The 20865-nt window shown below is 41.2% G+C and overlaps 1 protein-coding gene across 2 annotated transcripts in view; it reads left to right on the top strand.

The window, feature by feature from the left end:
- The first annotated feature begins 6848 nt into the window (after positions 1 to 6848).
- The window catches only part of AMPD3 (adenosine monophosphate deaminase 3), a 33177-nt gene continuing 19160 nt past the window's right edge, over positions 6849 to 20865 (top strand). The window contains exons 1-7 of one of the 2 annotated variants that reach the window (XM_058858442.1): positions 6849 to 7123; positions 9829 to 10054; positions 12506 to 12701; positions 13246 to 13411; positions 15483 to 15702; positions 18123 to 18252; positions 19670 to 19798. In XM_058858442.1, the coding sequence (XP_058714425.1) occupies positions 6979 to 7123; positions 9829 to 10054; positions 12506 to 12701; positions 13246 to 13411; positions 15483 to 15702; positions 18123 to 18252; positions 19670 to 19798 (1212 nt within the window). In that variant the 5' untranslated portion in view covers positions 6849 to 6978. The remainder of the gene's footprint in view (positions 7124 to 9828; positions 10055 to 12505; positions 12702 to 13245; positions 13412 to 15482; positions 15703 to 18122; positions 18253 to 19669; positions 19799 to 20865) is intronic. The other variant, XM_058858451.1, reaches the window with a different exon arrangement.

The following is a 20865-nucleotide window of genomic DNA, read 5'->3' as shown; positions in this document are numbered from 1 at the left end:
GCAAGCAAAAAAATCCCTGAACAAACCACTCACCCCAATTCACCAGGGTCACTAAGTCTGAAAGGAAAGGTGTTTAAAGCTGCAGGGTCAGAAATCAGTATACAGGGAATTGAGTCAGCACAGAAGCCCTGACAGCATCTACTGCTCCGTGAAAGCATCCCAAGAGTACACTACCCGATAATGCTCTGCCTGCACATGGGGGGACAAGCAAACAGCAACAGGCCCCACCATCTCTGAAATCTTCCCTAATATCGGCTAAAAACAGAGTTCTGAGCTACGGTGCTCTTTTTTCTAGCCCTGTTGGCCCTGAAATGACTTAGAAATCTCTTTGGACACAGGCATTGGAATCAGGTCCTTCAATTGTGGCAAATTATGACGAAACATAGAGCATGAGGTACACAGAACTTTGTAACCTCCCTTTGTCCACACCGGATTAAGTTCACTTCGTGAAATAACTGGGAATTAATAAAGTCTTTCCTAGATCGAGGAAAGGGCAGAAACACGGCTTGGGCATGTGCGCTGTTCATTTTAATGGTAGGAAATGTCCTGCAGGTTAAGGAAGAGGCGGGGCTTTCACGAAACCCGTGGTGGAAAGAGCCGCAGGAGCAAACAGGTCAGCGTGGAGCCAGAGAGGGAGAGATGCTCCAGCGCCGCTTTTCCCTCCGTTAATGTATAGGCAGCACGAACGGGGAAGGCTCCGACAGGGGCGGGCGGTTACATAAGGGGAAATCTGCATTCCTTGCGTAACTCGGCTCTTTACATAACCCCGGCCCCGGAGCGGAGCGCCCGGCACTGCCCGCCCCGCCACTAAGGAAACGCGCTGCCTCTGCCTAAAGGAGAAGAAATAAAAGAGATGGGAAGCGTCACGGACTGCAGATTCCCATAGCTGGTAGTTTAGGTGGGCTTTATGGGAAGAAGACAGGAGGTTTTGAAGAAGTTTTTTACAAAGAATCATGGAAGCAGCAAGTTTGGAAGAGACCTTCAGGATCATCCAGTCCCCCCATCAAACCAGCCCCTGTAACCCCTAAGCCACAAAGCCACATCCTCCAGATCCAGGTTCAGACACACCTTGAACACCTCCAGGGATGGTGATTCCACCACCTCCCTGGGCAGCCAACATCTGACCACCCAAACAGTGAAAACACAAATATAACACAGGCAGGCAGGCTGGATAAAAATAATAAAACAATTCCCACTCCCAGTGAAAGTTTAAGTTTCTACAGGAATATAAGAAAATTCTTGGTTGAATTTCTTGCCAACTCTGCCTGCTTAGCGCTAGGCAAGGAACACAGAGAGGGTTTATTTGGGCTGTAAGTGGTCACTAGGAATCCCCAAGTACAAATGAACTCCTGGGTTGAAAGTTGCAGAATTTCACTTGTGAAAGGAGACACTTGGAAAATACACTTGTAAAACAAAGAGAAGACGGGGGATAATTTGGGGACAGGGAAAGCTGCAGTTCAGCAACACCTAGCCTGGAGTTTATTTAAGGATAAAAGTTCAACAACACCTAGTCCAGGGTTTATTTGAGGATACGTGACCTTTGTGTAAAGTCATGTCTAAACCACATCTTGCATTTCCCAGTTCCTGGGCAGTTACATGCTCCATCTGTATCCCACAGATACCTGCTATTTGGGAAGGAAACTTCCGATGTGAGGGCCAAAGAATCCAGATGCAAACCCTTATCACAAATGATTACAGAAAACTTAATGGCCAATAATAATACAAATGCAGAACTGAGTAGCACTTAACTGGTCACATTTCCCTACAAACATAATATGTAAACTAGTTATAAACATACAGGTTAGATTTCAGCACTGATTTTTGCAGAAATCACCTAATTTAGATTATTTTTATTTTAGGGGTCTCCAAAATAGACCACAGAGTTCTCCTCTGTGAGCTGTAATTACGCTGTTTTATTATTTATCACGCACTGGCCGTGTCTAATTTATTAGACTGTTGCTGGCTGAATATTTTATTTCATGTCCATTTTGAGCAAATAAAATTCCTCTTAAAACAAAGCTGAATAAAAGGTCATTGTACATCAGAATTGTGCCTAAAAACTATGTCTACTACATTGCATGTAACAGATTTGAAATATTACTTTCAGAAAATTCTGTTTTATGAATCAGATTTAAGGTCATTCAGCTACACATACAGGTTTGTCTGATGCATTCAGATCTCTCCTTCTATGAACAGTTCCAGAATTTCAGATAAATTATGTATAAAGTCAGAGAGAGACATTCTTCCATCTGGGGTAACTACTTGGAAAGTCCAAGCTAAGTAGGTTGGACACAGACTGGTTTTAAACCAGCATTTTACATGGCTGTTGTGCCAAAGGCTGTTTGCAGATGCCAGCAAAGAATTCGCCAAGTGGTTGGAAAGAAATCTTTCCAAATGTCCACATGATGACTTACGATTCCAAACACACCAAAGAGTCCCATCTTGCTTGTAAACCTTTCTTGTGCAACAAAGTATTACAGTATGTTCTATTTATAATCTCATGGAAAACTTCTTTTATGTTGCTTCAGATCCAATTATTAGGACTGTACAGGTACTTTCCCAGTTTATTTTTAAAGCAGTGGCTGAACAGTCACATGCTTTTGCAATTTCTATGGTTCTCACTTCCACTTCTGGTTTTAAACAAACTGGTTTATATTTGCATACTCTATATATTTTATCTTATAAATAATTATACTTTCAGGACAATTATACTCACAGGTATCCTTTCAGAAGGGAGAGTGTCATTTGGCCAGAAACCCCCCCAGGAACCGGATTCCACACCTAGGATTCTCAGTTCTAATGTCAGTACAAATAATTAAAAAAACATTTTGCATTCTATATAAGTGTAATAGTATCTTGTATGTACATATTCCAACTACTCAAGATGGAGTTTATGGAAAAGTCTGGTTTAATCAAAGTTTCTCCTCTTAGCTCTCATCTCACATTCCACCTTCTGGAATGGCCTTGAACAATCTCCAAAACACAGGGAATTAGTTGTTTTTATTTAGAGTAGGAGACAAACTTCTAGATTTACAAATTCCTCCTTAACTCAATACTGAGAAAGACCAAATCATCGGTACCAAGAGTTCTCAGCTGCTCTAATTCAATTACAGGACTGAATACTCATATACCAAATTAATTTCTGCAGGCTTTTTGAAAAGCTGTGGCTAAGAAATATGATGATTTTTGATTTGTTGACTCTATAAAACTGACATATATGATTTGCTTTGTATCATTCAATCATTCAATGGAGCAATTTTCTCCCTTTTTGAATTATTACAATTTTCTATATTACTTTGTTTAAAAAAGGAATCATTCTTTCTTTACACTGAAGAGTGTGTGATAACACGACTCAACTGCATCTCACATTTGGCACAAACCTCCCCTCTGGCTTTTGGAGATAATTTCATTTAACTGTGAGGGTTTTTTTCTGTTGGAATATCAGTAAGTCTTCAGTAAGTAAATGAATGTGTGCCAAGCATATCATTAACTGAACTGACTGAAGATCAGAAAAGCAAGTACTAGGTCTAGTGTCGCTTGGGTGCCACTAATGGGTACATTATAGATTGAAATATTTCATTTGATCCATTAGTTGTTTTGTTGTTATCAATACCACAGGCAGTTGTATGAATCTATTTACAAAATGAATTCAAACTCCATTAGCTTTTAAGGCACTGCTCAAATGAAAGCAGTCTCTTACAACAGCTGAAACAATTACAAGTGAAAATGAGAGACCATTTTGATGAACATGCATTCCAGCAGTAATCATCTCCCAGACAAGATTTGTCTGTTTCTAAAAATAATTGTTAATAATACAGATGTAGATTTAGGGGAGGTTTATTATTTTGTTCCATTCCTCTGTAAATGTTGACATTTAAAACTTTTACTGCATTTCCTCTTGTTAAAATAGACTGCAAAAGAGAAAATACCATGTGCACTGAAATAATCATGAGTGTATTACTGTCACCAAAAGAGTAGTCTCTAAAGTAAGACTAAAAGCAATAGAAGACATAATATAAATACACATTAAAAAAAAAATATATATAAATAAATGTGATCAGCTGTAACTTGGTAAAAAGGAATGGATAACTTTTCCAAAAATATTTATATATAAATGTGATCAGCTTTAACTTGGTAAAAAGGAATGGATAACTTTTTCTTGTATAGTGAGATTTAAAAGATTAAAATAAATACATTTCTACAAATTGCAAAATTTACCTGAGGGAACCAGTGCTTGCTGCACAACAGAAGTGAACTAACACCCAGGTGGCTTCAGAAAGAACTGACATTTTACAATGCGAATCCCAACATTTAGAACAACTCTGGAGACACTTGCACTACTTTCAGCGTGTGGTGTGTAAAAGTACAACCTACCTACAAACAGGGCTGGCAGACAGGCTCCTCATGGGGCAGACAAGGTGCTGACTGGCATCACTGAGGTGTTCTAAGGTTTAGTGGTTTATGTTTTGTAGGTGCCAATGGAAGAGTACAACAACATCTGTGTTGAAAATATGCTGTTTTGCTGTCAGCTCAGTGTTATTGCCATTCCCCAAGGATGCACGTGAATTGTTCATTAGGAGAGCAGAGATTGGACAAGAAACTAAACCCACCAGTCAAATGTATGCTCTTAGATAACTGACCATAGTAACAGCTTCTGCAAAACGTGAGAGGACTTGAAGGATTTTCTTGTTAATTTATTCCTGTTACCCTACCCTTACAATCCACCCTGCTTTATTACAGATCTTGCAATAGTATTTTCTTAACACTTCAAGTACTGTAGATGCATTTACTCATCTGTGATCTCAGTTTCCTTTTGAAATTTTCCAATTTGTTACAAAAGGCAAGCTCATTTAAATACTCACGGTCGCCTACAACAAGTGCCCTGTGTCCTATACACTTAGGGATTTGTGCTTCAGTGCTTGTAGAAGACTTTTCTTTGCTAAGGCACCTTTAAGGTCTCATTTCTGTGTGAATTCTCTGGCTTTGTTAATACATGAGCTCACACTGCAAAGTTCTCTCTTCTCTCTCCGCTGGAGCTGCCCGTTTGTGCGTAAGAAAGCTGAGAAACACAGTTATCTTCCAAACCGTTATTTTTTCACTGTGGTTGGCACAAAGTCAGCACGAGAGGGAACTCTGCCAAGCTCTTGCATCCCACAGAAGAGATTAAATCGAGTGCAGAGGCAAGACTGATGTGCCAAGCTGAGGAAAGAAAACCAAAAGGCCATGGGATACCTGAATACAGCAAGCAGGGCACAATTGTGATTTGATGGACACCAAGCTTGAACTTCCAGCCAAACTGCTGTGATAGCAGGCAAGTTTGAGCAAGTTCAGGCAGGTGGCTGGGAGAAAGGAAGAGAGCAGCACTAACAGATCAGCAGTCGAGGGGTGTATTGAATGGCCAGCAGCAACAGGTGTGCTTTACTCACATATCAAATGGGCAGGGCAGCTGTGAGTCAGAGGTACAGACACTTACAGTATGTGGTTTTCTGGGTGCCAGATACTTTGTCAGGGTGTTGCCAGCAGCAGCTGATGAAGACATTCAGAGTTACTGTGGGAAAAGCACATACACACAGCATAAGTCCCTTTCCCAGGCTAAGAAACAATGCAGGAAAATGAGAAACTATTTTTGGAGTATTAATATTGTTTATAAATATTTTTTTTTATTTTGGCTGACTCATTTCCAAATGCCTTGGATTGCTATTGTCTCATACAACAGCTGTGGCCGTAATTCTTAGATTTTTTTATGACCACATGAGGATGAATGTGCTGACACTTGTCTAAGAGTCAAAATATCCGCTCTTCTTTGCAACTCGGACTTGGGATGGAAAAGTTTTCACTTCATTTCTTCACTAGCTGTGTGAAGTAAAGGAGTTTCCGAAAGCCTAATTACCTGATGTTTACTCGTAGAGCATTTCTATGCCTGCCAAGCTGGTGGGACACCTGATCCCTCGTGTTTTGGGACATCTACCTTTAACTCTGCTCGTCTTTTTACACCAACTACCTTCACGCACTGCATTCCCAGTGCTTCCCTGCATCGTAAAGATACTTTTATATCTAAATGTCTTCATTAGTCTCCAAACACTGTGACGCAAACTCACAAAAAATGTCCCTAGAACTTTCAGATTCAGGGCCCAGAATCTCTCAAAATAAGGTCAAATTATTTCACATGTGAATATCCTCATTCCTGCTGAGTCACGCTGGGCTTGAGCTTCAGTTATTTGCCTTGGCCTATTTACCCGGAAAATTTCTTGGGGTTTTGTTTGTTTATTTTTTTAATGTAGACGAGCACCTGGACGGCGACTGCTGAAGGGCAGACGTTGTTGAAAACACTTCTGATAGGGACATATCGCCAGCACACTTACCGGCTGTCATTCTGCACTGACCTCCCGACTTTCTGCTCTCGAACCCAAGTTTTCTACGTTAAAGCGCTTTTCGAGGAGTTTTGAACCAGGCGCTCGGGAAGGCGGCACCGCTGAGGCGAATCCAGGTGGGGCTGGGCTCCCTCCCCGCCTTCCCTCGCTGCCTGCCTGCCGCGCCGGCCGGGGGCCATGTGACAGCGCGACTTCTGCCTTCCAGCCGCCGAAGGGGAAGGGGAAAGGGAAGGGGCTACATTTCCCCGCTGCTCCGGCTGCCGCTGAGGCCGCGGCCCCGCGGGGGAGGCGCCGCCCGCGCCCCGCCACAGGTGCAGCCGGCGCCCGCAGCGCCGCGGCCCCGGGACGGCAGCGCCGGCCCTCACAGAGGTACGGACAGGGCGCCCCGCCCGCCGCTGGCTCCCCGCGCCGGGGCGGGCCCGGCCGGGGCAGGACAGGCCAGCGCAGCCCCCCCGCCCTGAGGGCTGCGCCCCCCGCCCGCGATGCAGCCGCCCCGGGGGCCGCCCGGCGGGGCCGGGGGCGCGACGAGCGGGCTCCGCCGCCCGCGGGCCATAAAGGGCCGGGCAGGGGCGGCGCGGCACTGCGGTACCGGGCGGCCGGCGGGTGGATGCGGCAGCGGGGAGCGGCGGCAGCCGGCGGGAGCGGCTCCTCCCCACGCCGCCGCCGCCTCCTCCGCCGGCGGCTCCGGGCAGCGTCTCTCCGGCCGGCGGCGGCCCGGCCCTGCCCCGGCATGGCTCTCCCCGGGGCGCTCGGTAAGTGCCGGGCCGGGCCGGCCCGGGGCGCTGGCGGTGACCTTGGGCCGGAGCCGTGCGGGGCTCCTGCGGCGGCAGCGCCCGCGGGCCCGGCCCCACCTGCTCGCGGCGCTGGGATGCGGCGCTGCCCGCCGGGCATCCGCGGGGCTCGGCGCGGCTCTGGCTTTCACGGCGTGTGCTCCGTATAGATTCAAGACTGTTAAATGCCTGATCGATAATTGCTTTTTAAGTAATCATTCCATCTATTATTATTTTTTATTTTATTTTAAGTGCAGCATGTTTCAAGAGAAATAGCTTCCTTTTCTTCTGCAAAGGTGCAGACCTAAAGAGCAGCCAACCTTTCTATTAGATCGAGATATTTAGGAAAAGAGCTTTTACTGGTTGACATTCATATCCTTCCCCATCCCGTTAAAATGTCTAGTTGTTGCTCACCTTGGGCAGAGGGCAGCAGTTCAATAGAATGGTACTGGATATAAGAGCCTCTTCCAATTTGGGATGGCACAGCTCGCACGAGTACTGCATGAGGTGCCTCATCACTGTTTTAGGTTTATTAGGCTCATTTTGGTGCCATGAGCTAGCAGTGATGTGGGTGAACATACATTTCAAACTGTTCTGTGCCTTAGTGTCTCATGCTAGAGTGGAGAATGTGAGCTTGGGTTCTGTAAGAAAGAAAAAAACTTTGGTGTCGGTAAAGGATTGTACTTCTATCTATACTTTCTGTCTCTTCACTATCTTATTGTAAGGATTTAAAATACAGCGTGGTTTCTCGTGGAGAGTGTTTCTTACTGCATTTCTGTTTCTGATCACAGTTCTCTAGGAGAAAGTTAATTTAAACTAGGAAAATGCTCAGCAGAAAAAAATACTATTATTTCACATTGTACTAGTATTGTTAGCACTCTTACTGTAGTTGAGTAAGAATAAAGGGAGTTTTTCCCTGGCTGAAGTGGCCCAAAAGGCCCTTGCTGCTGGCAGCTGCACATGTGGCAGGCTCTGCTGCTGACAACTGTGTTCATCGAGGTCAGGAGATAGATTCCCATGGTTTCCTTGGGCGGTGAAATTGAGAAACCAAACCTAAGTTTGGATGCTACTAAGACATGGTAGTGCATTGTCACTGAATTATTCCGCTAAACATGTATGTCTTTTTAAATTTTTTACAAGTTATGCTTGATTTTATGAAGACTTAATACTAATTGTAAAATTAATACTCTCCAGGCTGAAAACAGCGCAGTCAGATCCACAGCCCTTTAAAACCAGAGATGCTGTTCTATTGGGCTGTGAAGGGGTTCTTATACAGTAAGAATGCAAAGTAATGTAGGGGAACACTAAATTGCCATGTAATGGTCCAATTTAAGTCTCCTCACCTTTTCATACTATGTTTGCTTTTAGAATAAAAACAAAACTGTTCTCAAAGCAACTGTGAAAACAGGTGGACATTAATTAGAGTCTTTTAGGCTGAAAACAACAGGATCAGGTATCAAAAGGATCACATATCAACATGTGAAACCTGCAGCATGCCTACAGAAAAAATGTAATGGGGGCCCTGATAAGTTGTGCCTGGAGAGATAAAAAACGGCCATGCTCCATGCTGACTTCCAGGGTATGTTGTTATTTAAATGAATGCTATCTCACCAAATACCTTTGCATTTTTCTGACCAAAAAGGATTATGAAATGCCAGTTTTGGACCCAGACTTCACATTCTGGCAGTGCTTGGATCCATTTGCTGTGACATGTTCGCAGCTATTTTTAACTTATGTAATAAGAATTTAATCTTATTTGTTATAAACTCCATCATACTGAAGGCATTCAGAAAGCTTTATAGTACACAACAAATAATGCTGGTCAGTAGCTTATCAGCCCTGTGCTTTTTCCCTCTGGAATGCTTCCAGTTATGCTAAAATGTACGTTCTGGATTGTATGAAAATGGAATAAAAGTAAAGCCAGGAAACTACAGAAGAAACAATAAAGACAGCATTTTAGTAGTGATGCCAGAACAAAACAGAAATATTTTGTGATGAAAGGCTAGCTGCTTAAAAATTTAAAACAGAAAACATATTATTTTTGAAAAGTAATATTTAAATGCCAAGTAGAAATGGAAGTCCATAACATATCTGCTTCCCACATGCATTCAAAAATGTGATATGAATCACTACAAATGGAAAAAAAGTGTCACTGAGTTAACTATACTACCTTTGCTCCTGTTGTGCAACTATTTCACTTCCCAGCAGTTCTGTGACTTTCTGATTTGTGCAAAGGATGGTGTGAGGTGGAAATGTGCAAGCTTCTTTTCTAACTTGCCTGTTGGTTTGAAGTCACTGAGCAAGGAAGTAGGCAAGCAACTGAGTGAATGTGATTTCCAGGTTCAGTGCAAGGACACACAGCTGAGTATCCATTGTGTCACAAGTAATTGTCTGACTGTGCAAGTAAGTGGAATCTCCTAGTAAATCTCTATGTAAATTCCTTAGGAATTTTTATGGGTATACCAAGAGGTTCCTGATGCACAAATTAGCATGGCACCAAAAGTAGAGCTGCTCTGTGGTTCTTGTGTACTGCACGCTAGTTTAAATTCTGCGGAGCTGTTCTACTTTCTTCTGCCTTTGCTCCAAGCTCTGAATTTTGATAGGCATACCATGGAAAAACCCCAAATCTCTCACACATCTTCACTCATCCTGTAGCTCTAACTTTTACCAACTGTGCTCTTCATCAGACGAGATGCCCCGACAGTTTCCCAAGCTGAACATTTCGGAGGTGGACGAGCACGTGCGGCTCCTGGCAGAGAAGGTGTTTGCCAAAGTTCTGCGAGAAGAAGACAGCAAAGATGCGTTGTCACTCTTCACCGTGCCTGAAGACTGCCCTATTGGGCAGAAGGAGGCCAAGGAGAGGGAGCTGCAGAAGGAGCTGGCAGAACAGCAGTCTGTGGAAACAGCTAAAAGGTTCGTTCTGTAGTTGCTTTCTTAGTGGAAAATGGTTTTTGAAATGAGTTTGAGTTAATATTGAAATACCTAGCAAACAGCGTTCTGTCTCTTAGTTCTTCAGGAGAAAGGTCAGCAGCAGGTACCAGGGCCACCCCTGTGGTGTCCTTCTGTCCTGTGCAGGAGGTATGGGGATGGGCCCTGGGGAGCTTGGACTGGTCAGGTGGTCTCAGCTGTGTTCCCAGCAATAGCACAGATATTGCTTATGCAAATTTAATAAACAGCATAGCTGGGTAGAAATTAACAAAACCCCAAGACTCTTCAATGTAAGAAGAGCCAGAAAAAGAAACACTCCCCCCTCTTTTTCTAGTTTCATTAAGAGAAACAGAAAAATTTAATGCAGAGAAAATGGCTTTGGCATGATACTTCCTTTAGTCTGTGCGAAAATAGATGAAAGCAATGAATTTATAGTCAAGATCAAGGGGTAAGGTGAAAAGTGGTATTGGCATAATGAGGTTATTTGTAGGTTTCCTTTATCACAGAGATAGAATCTAACCTCTGTCAGCCATAAAAGTGCACAGTAAAAAAAATAAATTGCATTCTACCTTTGGTTTACCCATGGCTGTAATGAAGGCAAACTTGCTTTGGTTTGTGGTTTTCCTTCATTGTTTTTTTTTGTAAGAGAGGCAGCCTTCTCCTGATGTCAGGCTGTTCCAGTGTCTTGCCTTCACAGGACTGCTGGGCTGTTTCTGGAGTCACATGAGCTCAGCAGCAGCCTGACACCAAATGGGTTGGACGTGTGCAGACTCTTCAAAAAGCAGGCAGACAAGAAAGCCTTTGAAAGTGATAGCTACACACATGTACCTGGTTAGCTGCAGACAGGCAGTTGGGAAACACTTGGAATCATGTTTCTGGAACAGAAGGGAGAAGAGTCAATTTAGTTAAATTAAGGTATGACTCACTGATGATACAAGCTGAGACTTTGGGTTTGGAATTGTGCAAGTGAGTTTCCCAGTTGGCATATTCATAGACATAAACAGGCACAGAAGGGAAAACCAGATGTTTCCAGCCAAACAAATGTTTGGTATATAGTTCCTCCTGAACCAGTGTTTCACTTTTAATTTGGAAAATTTGTCTCACAAAAACAAATGCAGGTTTTGTACATGTTTAACTGCAGGAAGGGGTATTATAGGTATTTTGTTTACGTGTGGGAACAGAACAAGTGTTCATCCCTGTCCTGCAGGACTGAAGTGTACTTCAGGGACAGTGACACAAGTACAGCTTGTGCTGTTTCCAGTTGATCAAACACCCCCTTTCAAAATGATGCTGATTTCCAAGGTGGCTGCAAGTACTTTAGAAGATGAAATTTGGGTGTTAATTGTACCAGCACTGCACGTTCTTATTCTTAAGAGTACCACAGAATTAATACACAGCTTTCAGAGAATGTTCCAGTGATTTTTAATAATGTAGTAATAATGTAGTAATGATTTTTACTAACACTTTAAAAGTAGGGACTATTTTCTCAGTGCAAAAGAAGTTGATATCACAGGTAGCTTATAACATAGTATTTATATACTATATGAATATTTAAAATATATTTAAGCACATTTGAACTGAGTAAGGAAAATTAATTCCATCTTCAGAGATATTCCAAAGCTCCACTTGAGGTATTACAATTACTTCACTGGAAAACACAACATTGTTTTTTAGCTGGTTTATCTGAGGTACACATCTATCACAGCTTTGATGAGAAAAGGCAACGTTTTTAAATTTGAGTTCCACCTGAAGGAAGGAATGGACTTGTGTATCAAAGCCATGCTGTGATATCACTCTGACAACCGACATCAGCCTTCTGCTCAAGTCTCATCAAGCACTGCCTAAGGAATAACTAGGTGCTCCTCCTTTTCCTTACAGGTTGAACTGAATGACTGTATGTGAAATTCTGTTGCCTAGTCTTGTCTGACAACTAGATGAGTTTTAGGTCTTGAAGGTTTTGGGAAGAATGAGAAGTGTGTGTAACAGCATGGTAACTTACAACAATTTCTGTATGTAACATTGACTTGTTTCTGTCTGATCCTTCACGAACTCTGATGCTGTCGGTCTGTAAGAATCCACTGTTACTAAAGTGAGCACAGTGATCAGGTTTTCCTTCTGCACAGTGACTTGCTGAAACTGAAGTTGTGAGAAGTGAAACAAAAACCTTAGGGCATCTTAGAGTGATTGTAAATAAATCATAGCTTATTGGACTCATGTACAGGGTAAGTGCAATTTTATGTAGTGTAGCTCATATGAAATGTCAATACAGAAAAGCCAAAAGCACAATTACTTTCTGACCAGCATTTTTTTCTGTGGTATGAGAGATTTAATTTCTAAAATTTCCTAGGGGGTGATTTCTTTGTTGTAATCAGTTTTCCAGTGTATTTAGTATTTTATACCATGGCTTGTTTTATGTTTTATACCATGAATTTGTAGGAAGAAAAGTTTCAAGATGATTAGATCCCAGTCTTTGTCATTACAAATTCCACCCCAGGAATGGAAAGCACCACCAGCCAATCCAGTCCTGTCTCCTGCAACACCAGTTCTTCCAAGTGCTTTTGTGCCAGTCCAAGTGCCATATGATGTACCAGAGTTTCAGAGAGTTTCAATTAGTGGGGACTACTGTGCAGGGGTAAGAAACTATTGTTTTCCCACTTTTTGTATCTAGGGGGTATAAAAAAGGTCCCATATATGCACATGAAGTGTTAAATGCCAATATGGGTGTTAATTGTACCAGCACTGCACGTTCTTATTCTTAAAAATACCACAGAAGTAACACACAGCTTTCAGAGAATGTTCCAGTATGTTCTCTGCAACAAACTCTAAATTGCTTTGTGAATACAGTGATTTGTTAAACAGTTAGAAGTCAAGGTCAGGTTGTTATATATACTATTTATTAGCTAAAAACATAATCAGATGTTCAATAAACAGGAAATATATGTTAAGATAAAAATATTTATGTGTGTTTTATGTATTTTATGTAAAATATTTATGTATGTATATTGTGTTTGGATTCTGCTTCTGTCACTGGCTTCCTGACTCCTTGGGTAAGATCCTTATGGTCAAGCCCCACACACTTCTATTTCTGGAAATTCAGTCTCCTTGTTACTGGTGTGGATTTGGTTTGTTGCTAGAACTGCTATTTTTTCCAGTATTTATCCAGGTTTTCCTTCCAGGTTACAGTTGATGACTATGAACAAGCTGCCAAGAGCCTGGTGAAAGCTCTTCTTATCCGAGAGAAGTACTCGCGTCTTGCTTACCATCGCTTCCCGAGAACAACATCTCAGTACCTGTGCAGCATGCGGGATCAAAAATGGAAGGTTGAAGATGAGGTGTACCCAGGTGAATATCCTTTCAAAAATATTCCATTACATTCTAAAAAACTTAAATGTTATTTTAAAATACAGAATTAAACCCATGCGGTACTGTAGTAAAGGGAAGTTGTATTTTCGTGATGATCTCTTCTGACTGTCTTTGTAATTTATTCTGTTATTGAGTGGGGAATCACTGACAGGCCTAAGTTATAATTTGGAGCTTTGCAGCTGTCAAAACCTAAAAACCAAGTCTAGGCTCTCATTGATTATTTCCTAAGCAAATGGGACATAAAGTAGCGTACTTGTGCTCCCCCAGGAAAAAGCTGTATGGCTGTGGTTTAAAATGAAGTCATTCCCCCTCATCTTGGCATAGGGAGCTAAAAGGAGTGATGAGCTCATCTACATCATAAATTGAAGCCTGATACAGACATGCCAGTTAGCAAGCCCTGAGTCAGGAATTTCATAGGCAGGCCACACTTGCCAGGTCAAGACTGGAAGCTGCAAAGTCATATTTGTTGGGCATTCTGCCTGGGTAAATAAACTGATCTCTCAACAAGGCTTATTAGGTTGAACATATTCCCCCACTATGTGTGTCACAAATTATTTTTGTCTCTTAGGTGGGTTGTGTCTTGAAGGCTCTGCTTGTGCATTAAACTGTTTGCACTGCTCATTTCTGGATTGGGCTGTGAGGAGCAGCCTTTGGTCTGTACAGATGGGCCACTATAGATGTGTCCATGTTGCTGACAACCTATTTTCAGCCTTGATGTGACATTTTAAATCAATTACCCTCTGGCTTAGTGGTTGAAAGAGGGTGACTAAATATGTTTTCAAGTGTTTGTTTTCCAAGAAGAGTGTGAAGAGGACAGTATACTGAATATTCAAGACAGGGAAGATATTTTGGAACAGCTGCAAGGGAGATATCTGCAAGCTATTATTAGGTTAATAACTTTCTTACAGTTATGATTTTAAACTTAGACACAAAAAATGAAATCTTGTTACACAATGTCTGAATTAGCACAAGTTTGATCTAGATAGTTATGAATATTAGAGATAAGGATGATATCAGTTTGTAACATACATTCAGGTGCTCTAGGTGAATAAAAGGACTGGTAATTACTTTTCTGTCGTGGCTTAACTGAACAGGTAAAAGAAGAAATCTCTGATAAGACTGAACCAAAGAATGAAGTTCAGCTGACGTAAATGTAGTCAGGACACTTTGTGCTGGTTGCATTAGTGAGATATTGTGAAAGAAGTGATGGCTGTTTATAGCAGGATTGACAGTGTTTGAGTGTTCACATGAGCTAAATCTCCTAGATGTGTGTTTGATTACTTGATTATTAGGAAAAAACTTTATAACTTTTTAAAGGCTTTACAAAACTGTACTGAACAAATCCCATCTGTGCTTCTGGTACTTTTTGGTTTTGTTCATGATTAGAAGGCCAAGGGATAAACTGGATTTGTGTTGTACTATCTTCGGCTTCTGTGCTTCTTGCTTCTATTAAAAAAAAAAAGTTAAAATAATATTTTATTAAAAAAAACTCAAACAAAACCATCACCACAGAAAACCACACATAAACAAACCAACCCTCACAAACTAAAAAACTCCAATCAAAACACAACAAAACCAACTAATTCTATGCTTAAATATGAACTTTCAAAATTGCTACAAGTCAGAATGTGAAAAGAAAATAATGAAGGTGGGTATGAAGTCAACAACTATTTTATTGTTGAAAAATCTCAACTGTATTTCAACCATCCTAATTTAAATAGTTCTGCAAGCACATTTTCAAACTTATTCCAACACACAATAATAAAGAATATGATTGAATCTGTATGCATTGGTTCAGAGAACTCTAACTAATAACATATAACATTTGAATTAAGGTAGGCACTTAATTTAGAGAGGGGCTGCAACTAAAGCTTGTGAGAATAAAGCTTTGTTGTAACAGCAGATCTTTTATAGTAACTGAATGGGATTTTAATGAAAGTACTGAGACATGTTAGAAATTAAGCTTTGCAGAAGCAGAAAGTTCTTTTTGTAATGATTTTGCCTTTTATGTATGTTATTTCTTCTAACTGTAATGCAAATTCGTTTTCAGATTTCCATTCACCCCCAGAAGAAAATCAAGATCCTTATAATCTCGATGATGCTCCAGACAATTTGGATTATGTCATCAAGCTGAAAGGTGGCATTCCCTTTGTTTATGACAACAAAGAGATGATGGAGCTCAATGAGCCTCGGAGTTTGCCATATCCTGACCTGCAGACCTACACCCTTGACCTGAGCCACGTTCTCGCTCTAATTGCAGATGGCCCAACGTATGTTCCCCTTTTGTTACTCTCTGCCCCTTCAGGCTGCTGCTTAAATGGCTTAGTACTTCTTTGATATTTAATTCCTCAGCATACCAATTCTATAGTAGTGTTTTGTTTTGCCTTTCTCAAGCATTAATGCATTAAGGAAAATCTTAAAAAGGAAAAAATACAATGCCACCTATGGCTACCTTTCATTTCTTTGGTATCTTAGCATCAACCATGGCAAAAAAGAGGTTAACATAAAAAATCAAGGGATTGGCCAAATGTTTACATTCAAGTCAAATCTGACCAAACTTCTTGAAGCATGAGAACTGAAACTTGAACCTTTTTTAAAAAAAAAATTTGTTTTGGCCTATGCTGAACCTGAGGTTTTTGAACAGTTGTCCAAAATTCCTTCATGTCTATTCTGCTCTGGTTGCATGAAGAGAAACCCTGCAAATGCAGAGCAAACAGATTAGCTCAGCAACATAAATATTGTCTGATTTGTTCCAGATGTTAATTAACTGCTCATATGCTGCAAAACTGACCCATGCACAATCAAAATTAGTCTGAAATTTCCCAGAACCACCAAATTCTTGTGAAGTCTCTAAAAACTAGAAATGTAACAACTCTAGTAGAGTCAGTGACACTCATAACAAAGCAGTCTCCTTGCCTAGTGCATGACAAAAGCATGTGCATCCAGTTTTAACTTCCTAGCTGAGGGTTGGAAACAACACCACCTCTCATGGCTTCCACACCAGGAAAGGAAAAGAATGCACTCTAGGATGGAACTAAGCAGGAACCTGAGCTGTTCTGAGCTATTTGCCCTGTGTGCCAGCACTGCATTGCTGGTCCTTCTGCCTGGGAGAGATCACCACTGACACTGTGCCCAGTTAGCCCCACCTGGTGCACTCTTTCCCCTGTGTGTCTATCTCACAGGTATGTCAGTCTGTCTCCCTTCTGTAGGGACAGTGGCCGAACAAGCCTGGCCCATTCCCTAAGCCCTTTCTCAGGAGCCAACTCCTGTGCTTCTGCCAGTGTTATCAGCTCCAAATCAGTGCCAGCTTGAGCAGGCTTTGGTTACAGTCAGCAGTGGGCAAATGCATTCCAGTTGCAGTGCGTTATATTCCAAGGCAGATAATGAGAAGATAAAAGGACAAGGAGGAAAACTAGAAGCAAGCATCATGCTGAAGCCCCTTTTGCAGTTTTCTTTTAAACCTTAAACCTCACAGTTGTAACAGGAAGCCCTAAGTAAGAGGGTAGGTAGGACAAGTTAGAATACTCAGCACCTTGGTGAATGTAGGTTACCTTTTCCTTTCACTACTTCAGAGGAGGCTTTTGCAGGCTCATCCACACTCTCTGATAAATGTGCACAACCCAAAAGAAAAAGGTCTTTCCCATAAATCTGTTCCATAAGCTCTTCTTTTGTTATTGTTTCCCTGTTTGCAGCAAGTGCTTTCCTGTCATTTATGCCCATCACATGTGGGGCTGCTCAGGGATGAAGAGTCACTGTTCTTTAATCTTTGCTGTTGGTAAACTGATGGAATCTCATCCCTACTCCTCAGGCTTGTGGTCTTTTGGATAACAGTAGACCCAACAGGCTTCCTGCAGTGGGGAAACAGGTCTTGATCAGTATTGGATTCTGTGAGACTGGGTTTGAAACAGACTTCCAAAACCATAATGGGATTTGTGTCCTATTGAGGAGAGATTGGCAACAATAAAGCAGGAAAAAGAAGGCTATTACATTAACAGTGGTACCAAAATATTGTGGAGTCAATAAGAATTGACAGATGGTGAAGAGAAAAACCATGTCATTGGTTAAAAATAGGAGAAACATGACAGAAGATGAAAGTGAAGATGGAACTCTGAGTAGGCAAGCAGGAGCAAAAAAGCATATTTTCTAAAAAGGGTACAAGAAATTATTTTGGAAAAAATATTTCTACACAATATATGTGTTCTCAGGGCATGAAAAATGAAAGCATATTGGATCTTTTCTTGGCTTCTCACATTTGACTGAAAAAGCAAATAAATTTGGAGGATTTTTTAAAAAATTCATAATGAGTAAGGCTGGATGACAAGTTGTTTCTGTTATATATGAGAAGATTGTTCTGTTGGAGGTACCATTTTAGAGAAGTTGCAATTGACCTCACATTTGATTATAGGTTTCATGCTTTGGTCATTATTACTAAAAGGACTGCAGTTTATGCACAAGTATAGTGATGGACAAGTTGAAGGACATAAAATGGTTGAGTTCTGTTTGAGATTTCGCTAACAACTTTGGTCTGATATTGGCTTACATATTTGTTAACCAGTAGGATAAAAATGGATTTGTCTTGGACCTCATAAAATGTCCCAGCTTTGTTTTTACTGTGAAAACTTTGATGTCCTTTATGAATTTGAAATACAGCTAGTTCTAAGTTACAGTTCATTTTTGTTTTCTTTTACAGAAAAACATATTGTCACCGGAGGCTTAACTTTTTAGAATCTAAATTTAGCTTACACGAGATGTTAAACGAAATGTCAGAATTTAAAGAACTAAAGAGTAATCCCCATCGAGACTTTTATAATGTGAGAAAGGTAAGTGTGAGAAGGATTAAAGGCATGACACTGTTTTTAGTAGGAGTTGCAGCAGTTTTGTTTTTCTTATGGGAGGTGTAGACGGTATGCATGAAGTAGTGTGTGCATTCCACTCAACTGAATTAAGTTATTTTAAGAATGGTAATGTTTTTCTACATGGGAGCTCTCCAGGAAAATTAACTTGAATGTGCGTGGGTTAATTGGATTATGCTAAACTAAATTGTTTACTTATTCAGAATCAAAGGGGCTTAATTGTGTGTGGATTGCTTTCAAAGAGTGAAACAGAGTTAATCAAATGAAGCTCTCTTGGATTATGAATAAAAAAATATCCATATGGAGGTTTAATTAATTTTAATGAACTCAAAGACATTCAAGTGCATTTTTCTGCTTTCATGTAGGTACATCCTACTAGACTGTAGTAGGAACAGCTGTATAGATTTTAGATTATAATTGCATTTCGTATTGAAAATAGATGTTTAAATACATGTCAAAAGACCTCCTACAGAAACTAAGCTGAGGGTTCATGCTGCCATCAGTATCTGGTAAAAAAAGTCTGTGATATATTAAGTAAAAAGATTATCTGAGTTGTAGTCTTGGCTCCCTCTGAGATACACTGGGCTATAATTAGGGGAAAGGTAGGGGAATCAAGGAGCTGATTTAATTTCCTGCCATATTCACACCTAAAGGAGCTGTGTTCTCTTCAAAGTGTGGAAGTAACAGTGTTCGGCTGTTTCATTTGCTTCCCTTTCCTGAAGTGGAGAGGAAGTTACTGCAGTTGCTGCTTCATTTTGATAAGTGATAATTGTTGCTGGTGTTTTTAACCGCTTTAGGTCCATTTTGCATTCTCTTTGCAAATTTTGTAGAGAATCCCTATTTTGTAACTTCAGGGTTTGCTAATCCTTCTTGTTGCGTTTTGGTTAGCACTAGTTCATCAAAAAGTCCTCTTGGCTTTTCCCTATAATGCCCAGTGTGTTTGCTGGCTACCACTGTGGTAATAAACTGTCCCAGTGTCCATCTGCCACGAGGGTGGAAGCAGATGAGCTGTCAGGTAAGTTCTAATGGATTTCATCCTTCTGACTGCTAAACGGGAATGGGAGGATCTGTCAGCTAATTCACTCAAGTGGCAGAGACTCAGCTCCCAACCTGACAGTTTTCTTGCATAACCCTGGAAAGACGTTTGCAATGTGCCACATTCAGTGAAAACACTTCAGCAGCTGACAGAGACTTCAATAATAAAACACACGGTGACTGAGACATGCAGAGGTGTGGGTCGGGTGACTAGCACAATCAGTCTGATTACTGAGGAGTTGTAATTAACAGGATTGTACTTGCTAAGTTCAGCTTTTGATCTAAAAGCAAATGTTCAATGTCTCTGGGCATATCTTAATTATTTTTTAATTACCCACTGTTGAATAAGGCACTCTGCAAAAGGATTCGTGTTGTTCAAAAGCACAAAATGTGCATTGCTTCCCCTCTGGCAATAAGCACGTTCCAGAGAGGAGGAACCAGCCTGTTCTTCTCTGCCAGAGACCATCCCTATTGCCAGGTACTGCTTGAAAAATTCTTGCTGCACAGAGTTAATCTTGCTTAAAGTATTTTTATAAAGCAAGCTCACAAGTAGTATTTTTATGAAGCACTTTGGAAAGTAAACTGCATTGTAGACACAATTCTGTAAGCCCTCAGATAATCTTGTTTTCTGTATCTTGCTAACCCCAGCAGTGCTTGGAACTGTAACTTCCCTGAAGTGCTTCCTTGCTAGTAACAGTATCAGCAGTGAAGCATTTGAAAGAAAGCCACCCTTCTCAGCCTGTGTTTTTGGGATACCTCTCTGCTAAGTCAATCCTAAGTGCTTACTGCTCACAAGGAACAGGATTCACCTTCCCAAAGGGCACTTGGTGAAGTTGTGTATCACATCCCTCAGACACAAGTGTGGAGGTCCTGGTACAATCTGCTTGTATGAAAGAGCCAAAGTAATGGATGGAAAATGCCAAAATTAGAACAGATATGAAAGTAGTGGTAAGGTCAGTCAGTGAAAGTATATTGCTGCATTTAGAAAGGTACAGTAGAAAGTTGGCCAGGATTAATTGTTAGCATGACAACCAAACATTACTGGTTTTCCCCTGTCTCCTGCCCCCTTCCCCACTTTTTTCCTGATGTACTAGGAGTTCTCCTCCAATGAGATCATCTAGTTCTTAAATCCCAGGATAAGGCTCATCTTAAATAAGGGACATGCATGTTTATATCTTATATATTGAACTGAACTGGAATGCAGCCCAAGATATGTTTTGCACTGATCAAGCTGGACCTGGAAAATTGCCCTTTGCTAAGGACGCAGGTATTTCTCTAGACAGACAAGAATCCACAGGTGGTAAGACAGCATGGCTGGCTCCCCTTGGCTCTCCACAGGAGGTGAACAGCTGTCTGTGAGGAAAACACTAACTTTAGAGGAGAGACTCTTGAGCCTGCCATCAGCAGGATTCCTCACGTCCTCCAGCTGATGCACGGCAAAGTGCAGGCAGCACACGTTTCTCACATAACACTGCATGAAGAATGAAATTTAGGAACAGGAGTTTAGCTCTGTGGTACACAAACTCAGAACTGAGTTTTAACCTT

Source organism: Poecile atricapillus, chromosome 1 (assembly GCF_030490865.1).
Source record: "Poecile atricapillus isolate bPoeAtr1 chromosome 1, bPoeAtr1.hap1, whole genome shotgun sequence".
Taxonomy (NCBI): Eukaryota; Metazoa; Chordata; class Aves; order Passeriformes; family Paridae; genus Poecile; species Poecile atricapillus.
This window is presented reverse-complemented; position numbering and strand designations above follow the sequence as displayed.